At 42.0% G+C, this 9868-nt stretch overlaps 1 protein-coding gene and 1 pseudogene across 1 annotated transcript; both read right to left on the reverse strand.

The window, feature by feature from the left end:
* Positions 1-1853: 1853 nt before the first annotated feature.
* Positions 1854-7207, reverse strand: LOC119919372 (annotated as a pseudogene).
* A 596-nt stretch (positions 7208-7803) lies between these two features.
* On the reverse strand, positions 7804-9716 carry LOC119919371 (vitamin K-dependent protein C-like; the record flags this gene model as incomplete). The annotated part of the gene is given in 3 exon segments (XM_038739774.1): positions 7804-9030; positions 9213-9333; positions 9598-9716. Coding segments are annotated over 3 exon segments (816 nt in total). The 3' UTR covers positions 7804-8437.
* Between the last annotated feature and the right edge of the window lie 152 nt (positions 9717-9868).

Genomic DNA, 9868 nt, shown 5'->3' on the forward strand with positions numbered 1-9868 from the left:
ATGATCAATATTTGCTCTGCAGAGTGAAACATTGATCAGCTGTTCACCTTCAAAATATTTTACTAAGATACAACAACAATTTAGAAATGCTCTGTTAGGTCAGTTAAGTAAAAGTCCTGCCTTCAGAATGGCTATAAGTCAAAAGTATTATCAGTATTACCTGCTATGTAAGAAGCATTTTAATATTATTTTACTGATTTTATATACTGTTCATTTAATTTACTGTGTAACAAATAGCCTACTTCGGATCCGTCCCTCAGGTCCTGAGTGCTGCGTAGTTTTCCCACCAGAGGGCGACTGCAGCTCCTCTGTTAACAACACTGCAGCACCACAGAACAAACATCAGCTGAGCAGCTCCTGGTAGCGCTCACACTCAGTGTTCACAGTGAGTTGGTCTTTTGTCACGTCTATTAAATGACTTCAATAATAATAAAAGTAGCCTTCGTCACTTTTCCTCTTCGGAGACCAGACTTGCTAACCCTCCTGTTTTTCACTGCCAGGCTCAGCAGCGTGTTTAATGCTCGTTGCCGTGTTAATCAGTGGAGGAGGCTAACATTAATGAGCGATGTCTCTAGTTACAGTCGGTGTCTCAGAAACGATTAAACCAGAGGGGACCTGTGAATAAACGTGAGCTGAACTAAGTATCTAAGTGTCTATCTATCTATCGCACTATCTCAACCACAAGATGAAACTAAATATTACAACATTAATGACTTTGCGTATTTACCAGCTAATTTCCTGCATCAGGAACACATTTCCTGGAGTTATGGAGGAAATGTCTTTATTTATATGAAGGAAACTAAATTAAGGTGACAGATAACAACTCAAATATAATGGAATATAATTCAGTAATCAGATTTTGGACAATGCAAATTTGTTTCTTCTATATTTCAGTTGCACTGCATGTTTTCTTATTGTGCATCGTTTCATTTGCTATTTAACATTTCTTGTTGCTGTTTATCAGAATATTTTTAACTTCTTTTAAATTCTGACTTGTCCCCAGCGTCCTCAGTGTAAACGACTATCTGTCAATATTTTTAAATGTCCCGCCACATCCAGCCTGTGATTGGTCGGTTCACGACAAATGACATTGACGAGCTCCATTCAGCACACGGCCGTCACTGTATCATAGAGCCTGAAGGTGGTTAGGAAATCTTTTCTGTAGCTTTGGGTAGAATTAACAGAGTGCAGGTCATAAACTAGATGTAGAAAGTAGTCATCGTGGCAGATAACATGTAAGATAATTACGACGACATGATTATATATATATATATATATATATATAATGATTTGCATATGAAGGAGAGTCCTGTTTATCATTATTATGAAAGCAAAGACATGAGAGATGATTTATGGTATTATTTTTAGTAGTAGTACTATATTGGTATTCTTTATAGTTTCTGTTTTGCTGGCCCCCACAATACATACACTATTTAATTATTTATTAATTAATTATTTATTTATAATAAATCAGATATTTTAAGAATGTTCTCTGTATTTTTATACATTTGACTCTTATTATCAAAACTTTAATATATTTTGTTGTACTTTTGTTCAAAGTACTATTTCTAACTGCATTACGTCATGACATCTTGGTGAGTTCTCAACATAACAAATGTTAGGGATAATCTTTATGTTATCCGTTTCTCAAAATAAAGGGGAAAAGAATATCGGCCCATAAATCCGCTATCGGATTTTAAAATCTTCAAATATCAAAATCTGTATTGGACTCATATCGGTCGGACTCTAAATAAAACATGACAAAACGGTGTTACCCCACAAAGGAAACTGGAAACTTAAAGCACTTTGACATCACAATCATAATATTGTTTCATGACGACTTGAAGCAGAAAATCTTTCCATCATCTTTTATTAAACTACTTTCTGTTCCAACGTGTCGAAAGCCGTCACTGCAGCTTTCTTCTCATTGGCTGTCTTCAGGGTGGGCGGGTTTTTCATAGTGGTCTCTACCCAGTCCACAAAGTTGGCCATCTTGGTGTACACCCCATAATACCCCGGGTACGAACAGCCCCGCCCCCAGCCGACCACGCCCGTCAGGAAGTGGGTGGAGCCGTAAAGCGTGACCAGTGGGCTCCCGTCGTCCCCGCGGCAGCTCTCCCGCTGACCCTCCAGGTATCCGGCACACAGCATGTTGTCGGTGAAGTTGAACCGGGCTCTCTGGGAGCACTGGGAGTTCTGGATGATGGGGACGGGAAACTTGCGAATGACGGGGGAGACTGGGACAACGGGCGGGCCGCTGGGTTTCACAGCGTTGCCCCCGGCGGTCCTCTTGCCCCAGCCGGACACGGTGTGGTAGCGGACCGGCAGGAGCTCCCGCTCGGCAAAGTCTTTAATGGGCAGGCAGATGGGGATGGCGTGGCGATTCAAGGTGACGGGGCGACTCAGCTGCAGCAAGGCAACATCGCTGTCACCCGTCGCTGGGACATAGGCTTCATGGGCGACCGCCAGGGAAACGGGAATCCTCTGCTCCGTGCCCTCTTCAACGTCCAAGTGGTGTTCCCCTGGTGACGGAGGAAGAAACCGTTAAACGAGGCATTAGAAACGTGATTTTACTCGTTAGAAAGCACCGGCTGGTTACCTGCCACCACAGCGAGGTTCTGAGGGTTGATGCCATGGACACAGTGGGCAGCGGTGACGACCCAGTCCGCATTGATCAGAACACCTCCGCAGTGACTGCTTCCGTTTAACTGAACCAGAACCTGATCAACAGATAGATCAATCATTTTAAATGTGTTAAATATTTGGCATTAAGCTGATGGAATATTGGGCGGCCTGTTGGGTCCAAACTTAAGAGCAAGAGGATGAAACTGGATGATTTATGTGACCCCTTGAGTTTTCTTTGAGCGACCAACCCTTTCTCACTCCCAAGTCGTCACATTGGGAAGCGTGATCGAGACCCGCCAGTTTGTAACGCTCTGGGAAGCCCTTTAGCGTAATTTATGTAGGTCAACTTAAAGGAAAAGCCTAAACAACACGTTCTCACAAATGGACGCTAGAAGCATCATATCAACCCAGTTCATTGCAATGGGAGCGCCAACATGGTAAAAACGGCAGCAGCGTGACGAGGCGCTGAGCGTCTTTTCCACGCTGGACGCTGAGAGTTTTTTTCCAGTCGTCGGGAGTAGAAAAATGTTCGTCTTTGGGAAAACACTGCGCTCGTAACTTTTTACCCAGCCGTCCAATCACAGAGCAGGAGGGGCGGGACAAACACCGCACCGAGCCACCTCAGCTCTGGAACGAAACAATGTGCCTCCTCACAGAGTTATTTCCTCGCCCTCTCATGGACCCACGTACGGCGAGTCCAGAGCACGTAGGCCTGCGTACTTTGTGGTCACGTTTTTACATTCAGTAACAGTAGGTAGCCTCCACGGATATAATGTATCATAGCAACCACAGCGTCTTGAAAAAACGCTGCACCTCCAAAGGTTGCATTACTAACGTTACTTATCTTACATAAGTTAACGTAACCCTCAGTCTTTTCCTAACCTAACTTGTTGTGTGTATTTGTTGCGTACACTGAACTCACTTTGGTCAACTAGGGTTGATTTTAAATGTGCTATATAAACACATTTGAACTTGAACTAACAAGTAGTTTTGGTGCCTAAAAGCAACCAAATTGCGATGTTTCACATTAGTCTTATTTTGAAAGTCTAACTGGACGTTGCATATTTATCGTTGCTAACTTGATCGCCCAACACGTAGAAAAACGGGCTCCCCAGGGTGTTAAACAGCGACGCCGAGGGGTCTTGACCAAGCGTCCATATGTGACGAGTTAGTGGGAATGTTGTTACACCAACAGGACAACATTTAACAAAATTTCGGATATATTTGCGTGAAATGTCTCGATCCCATTGCTGCTCCCCAGAGGATGAAACCTTTAGATTTTGATGTCCCCATGATGGTTCCTGCACCCTCAGGACAAACTTGGAGGTACAGCGGTGTTTACCTGCCAGGGACACCTCCTCTGGGACAGTGGTTAGCTCCCACCAGCCTGATCTGACCCACAGCGCTCTGGTTCATACCGGTTTCCCGTGGAGGCAGCTGACCACACGGATACTCCACTGTAACACAAACACCACTGTAAACAACTAGTGATGTACTCGCTTTTAGCGTTGCGAATGTGTAGAGACAAGTGGCTGCGATGTTAGCATCACTGTTCAGACATTTATCCACCGGGGGGGAATTCAGATTTTGGTTGGTTACTTAATCGCTAATGTTAAGATCACAGCTTTAATTGATAAGTAATTTCACAGTGAATGAATTGATCACAATGTTATAGTTTAAATGCCAAAACAAGATCACTACCTGGTTTTATTGGAACTATTATGATAATAAACTGGATATCTTTGGGGTTTTTGGACTGTTGGTTAAATAAAACAATCTGTAGACACTAACTTGGACTTTTATTAACAATAATCAGATTAATCTAACAAATACTTGTTAGTTTCAGGCCTATTTACAGAAAAAGCCTCCTGTTGATGAGAAGTGACTTGAATAGGCAGGGTAATCACAGTACTCGCACAATGTCTTATCTCAATAAATGCATGTACATCAGTACTGTAAAGAAGTAGTATTCATGTCGTATTTGTACCTTGAGCGATACACTTTCGTCCGTCGACTCCCAGATTATATCCGTCAGCGCAGGAACATTTGAGACTCTCTCCCGAGCCGTCACAGAAATGCTCACATTGTCCGTTCTGGTAAAGACACTTCAGTAAGTCCTCCACCGCTGAGGAAAGTAAAGGTTACATTATTCAAATATAATGTACAATAAGTTATTAAATCATAAACATTCAGTGGAACAAGTCGTCAGGTCTTTTTCTTAATAAAAATACCACAGTGTAAAAGTCCTTAAATCAAAACATCTTACTTAAGTTGCTCAATAGCTTTTGAAATCTCCGCAGGGATCAATAAAGTCTCTTAAATAATAATGCAACAATTATTTAATCTTATTTACCTGTCTGACAGTATTGTCCCCAAAACCCGTCAGGACAGAAACACTGGTAGGAAGTCTCTAAGTAAACACATGTGCCGTTGTTCTGACATGGGTTGACCAGGCAGGGCTCACGACCTGATAAAAAATCAATCAAAACACTTTTTTAAAAGACAGAGAACCATTTTGCTGATATTATCATATGTTTAATCATTTTGTGTATGTCATTATAAGTGCAGAAGATACAAAATGTTTAATGCTTAAGATGTAATACAATCAAGTTACACTGTAAAACGTTTTGATGTTTGTCGTACAGACAACAGAGGACAGAGGATCATAAGACCTGATCACAGGGTTCAAACTGTTAAATGATGAATCAATATCTGAATTATCAAAACAAATCAATAGTGATCACAGGTAAAATGCCGTAAGAAAAGACACACAAAGTTATTTTGCCTCTTGCGTCATCCGTGTTCTTATATTTGACATCAAATTGAACATCAAAGTATTAAAACTGAACTTTAACCCATTTCATAAAGCGTGTGTTTATACCTGGACCACAACAAAGATGGCAGCTATCAATTCTGTTTCCTATTGTACAGTAGTTTTATTTAAATTTGAAAGAAATGGTGTCCTATTTCTGTGATTCCTCAGGGATCAGTGCAGAAATATAAGCGAAGTGCCAAATATGAAAATGTTCCTAAATAACTCCCAACAGTTTAGCAACGAGTAAATATTGGAAACGCTGCAGTGATTTAAACTAACATTGAAGTTTTTACAATTAACAATATGGACAAACTACCAAATATCACTCAGAAGTTGTGAAAATAGTGACAAAAATAATACTGGACAGAATTAAAGGCGTCACTCACGATCATATGTCAGCCAGAACTGCCTCTGCAAAGGAGCAAACACATAAACATGAATAACTGTTTCATTCTACATTTCTGTCCCGTTTATTATTCACAATAATCAGGTCTCATTTAAAGGGAATCGTTTAACATTTTCATTTCTTTGTGTCCGTTTGTTATCCAAAAACTCACCTAAATCACCTGTCAGACGGCATAAAGTTCTGTTGAGCGTGGATGCTAACGTGCTAACAACACACATGAACACATGAACACGTTAAGCAAGGTGTGAAGTGAAGTGCATTACTGCACAGCCAGTCAGCCAGTGGTCCAAATTTAGACATCGATTATTGGTAGTTTGCTCTTTGGGCTTGAAATACAAACGTTGTGTTGTCTTCAAACTCACATTTCTACTCCAAACTGAGAAAGGGTATATGCAGTACTTTATTTTAACTTCTAAATATTTACTAATCCAAAATGGTTATTTGCTCTAAACTAAACTAAAAACTAATGTTAATGGATTTGCAATTTATGCTATGCTAACAGAGAAAGAGAGACGTTTTACTTTTAGTGATGCACTCCTGAACCTGAGATATCTGACAAAAATAAAGTCACTTTCAAGAACAAAAGATGCTTTTTAGCAGAACTCATGTTGTCTATAGTTTATCTATATATATAATCTACAGTTTAGAGACGTCAGCGATGGGAAAACACCCAAAAAATAGTTTTCCAGTGTTTAACAGTGGTTCAAATTCAAACTGTGGCTGACCGTCTTGCCGTCGTCTTCAAAACTTCTCGAGCCTCCTCGTAGTCGCACGTCTCCTCAATGCATTCCCTCTCCAGGTTTCCTTGTTGCATCTCCTCCAGGAAGCCGCTGTTCGCTCGCCGCCATCTCTGCAGGAGTCTGTTGGCTTCATGCTTCTCTACGAACACTGAAACAATTGATAAAATACTGAGATCTGTTCCAGTTTGTCAGGTTTGTGCAATAATCCACACATGAGGGTGAAAAAACTTCAGATTAGAAACTTTAGATTCTACTTTGTCCTGGGAGAAGCTGCAGCACAAAGTCAGGATAAGCTCTTTAAATACTTATTTTGTTGGTTATTTCTTTATTTAACTGTGATGTTTGACAAGCTAACAAGCTAACATGAGTTATTTTTACCAAATTAAACAGACCTGCAGCAGCAGCGATGCCTGAAAGCAGAATCCAGACGGTGCAGCAGCTCCTCAGCAACATGATGTGTTCAGGGTGTCAGAAAAACAACGACAAAGAAGGACTTTTAGGACAGGAGGGACATTTCTAGTCCACGCCCACCACGGCGTCCGACCCCCACTGAAACACTCTTAATCAGGTCAGTAAACAAACCTGAAGAGGTCGACTGTTCCACTCATACTTTCTGTTTCCTTCACATCTCCACTCTAGTTTAACTACTTTATACACGGTCAGATAGTTTAGACCAGCGGTTCCCAACCCAGGGTCGGCCCCTTCAAAGGGTCACCAGATAAGTCTGAGGGGTCGTGAGATGATTAGTTCTGATCATAATATCCCAAGTCAAAAGGGCTGGGAACCACTGGTTTAATCAAAGTGGTGGTTTTTATGTTATACTCTTGGAAGTGTTAAGTTGCATAAAGTGGAAATACCTCAGTTGGACTTCAATCAAATACAGTCCTGGAGTAAATGTACTGTGAAACATTCCAGCGCTGAACAGTAGACGTTACTCTCTGTGGACTGTTTGAAGATATTGTGTACATGAGTGATGAAATCATGCAACACACACACACACCAGCATTTACGTAGTTGCAAAATGAGCAAATAGTCTTGAAACACACAGGGAGCCGTACCATTTCTATATTCACCAGTGAAATAAATGATCTTCACTGATTATGGACATAGAAATAAATCTGCTTTATTCCTGGTTTAGTTCTATGGTTCATGAAACGCTTAAATTATTAATTGATCATCGGAACAAAGTAATAAATAACTGGACCTGACAGACAGCATCAAGTTTCACCTGTTTTATTCATACAAAAATTTACAACGCACACATTAAGAACCAAAATCCAAATTACAGTTTGACTGACGTGCAGTTTAGATACTTTTCCATTTGAAGACACCTCAACGTGTCTCCAATATTTAAGCAGATGTTCACTATTACATTATGCCACATGCCATAAGACAATAACAGTAATCACTAGTTTTGAATCTCCAGGTTAGGAAACTAATTTATATATCCTACTAAGGACAATCAAAGCCTCATGCCAAAGTCTCACTTTCATGGTAAGTAAATCTAAATTTTATGGTCAACGCAAAAGACTTATTAACCCTCACACAACAGACACTGGAAATCTTTCCCATCACCCATAATGCAACACTAACACAAGCTCCAAGCTCCAGGGTCTGTTTGACTAACTGTTCACAGTCTAATATCCTTACTAGTGTGTTAAAGCAGTATATGTATACATCCCATAAATATATTTATGGTTGTGTCCAAATGTACTTTATCCTCTAATGGGCCTACATCAGTTAAATCGACAGTCTTCCTCTTCCATTGTGGCCGCTGTTTCACTACAGTAGATTAAAACATAAAAACCACAGTGCTGTGGATGTGTGCTGATATGCCCTGGGCGTGAACTCTCAGGTCGTCAGGTTGTGTAACGAAGACTGAGTGTTGTTCGTCGGCTGATTTGGCGTCGCTGTTCCGTTGTGGATCCACTCCAGGTAGTTGGACACTCGGGTGTAGATGCCGTAGTTGCCCGGTTGGGCGCAGCCCTTCCCCCAGCTGACGATGCCCAGCAGGAACACCGTCTTCTTGTACTCTGTCACCAGGGGCCCGCCGCTGTCGCCTTTACACGAGTCCTGCTGGCCCTCGATGTATCCGGCGCAGAACATGTTCTTAGTGAGCACCACGCCGCTCTCCTCCACACACTGCTGCGTCCGGATCCGTGGTACCTTCAGCCGCCGCAGGAGCTGTGAGGTGGGTCCGTTCTCCCCCCGCCTCCCCCAGCCGCTCACCGTGTGCATGCTCACAGCCCAGAGCTCGCGCTCTGCCAGCGATCGCGTCGGCAGGCAGGCTGGGACGGCGTACGGCGTGTAGACGATGGGCGACGCCAGGCGCAGGAGGGCGATGTCGTTGTCGGCAGTGCTTGTCACGTAGTTCTGGTGCATGATGATCTCAGAAACCTGGATGAGCTGCTCCGTGCCCTCGTTCAGCAGTGTGTTGTGCTCGCCTGACAGACAAAGAGCAGGGTGAACAGAGACAAGAGCTCTAAGGTACCGAGGTGAGGAAGGTCAACCCAAACAGACACTAATTATCTCGTGTAAACACGACTGTGCAACTTGAAAATGTTCCAGCGAAACAAAGTAAATTTCTCTTTATTTAAAAACTTCTTGCTTGCACAGGGATCCGTACCTGCAACCACCTTCAGGAACTGAGCCTCAGTTTTCTCCAGGCAGTGAGATGCTGTGAGGATCCATGTGGGCTTATAAATCACTCCTCCACAGAAACCTTTGCCTTTATACACCAGCAAAACCTTTAATGTAAAACAACAACATTTGTTTTTACTTCTCCACTAAGACAATAATTTTTTAATCCAATTTAAGTTGGATCTTCAAATACTTATGACTAAGAACAAACAACAACAAATTTGTTATCTTCGGGAACTTTGAGATTTCAATCAGAATCTGGTTTTGGCAAAATGTTAGAGGTCAGAGTCCAGTAAAATAATTGAAGGACTCTCTGATGTGTCCTGATAACCAAATCTCAAGGTGGAACTGTCGCTTTAACTTTAGCATACCTGCCAGGGGCATTGACCTTTGGGGCACTCTGTTCCCCCAACGATTCGAGCTCGAGAGTCGAGCTGCTTGGCTTTGTTTTCTCCCTGCAGGATGGGGACCATACCGCATGCTATCGACTCTGAAACCACACAAAAAAATTTCTTTAATGTTAATTTTCTACTAAACCAGCTCAATATGAAGCAGATTGTTTAACTTTGACAGAACATAAAGCGTTTGTTACGTCCTTGGCCAGGTCCCTGGTGTTATCCCTTCCCTGTCTGTCTCTGTGTG

The sequence above is a fragment of the Micropterus salmoides genome, unplaced genomic scaffold (genome assembly GCF_014851395.1).
Source record: "Micropterus salmoides isolate LMB-PRFRI ecotype aquatic unplaced genomic scaffold, ASM1485139v1 Ms_hic_scaffold_270, whole genome shotgun sequence".
Taxonomy (NCBI): Eukaryota; Metazoa; Chordata; class Actinopteri; order Centrarchiformes; family Centrarchidae; genus Micropterus; species Micropterus salmoides.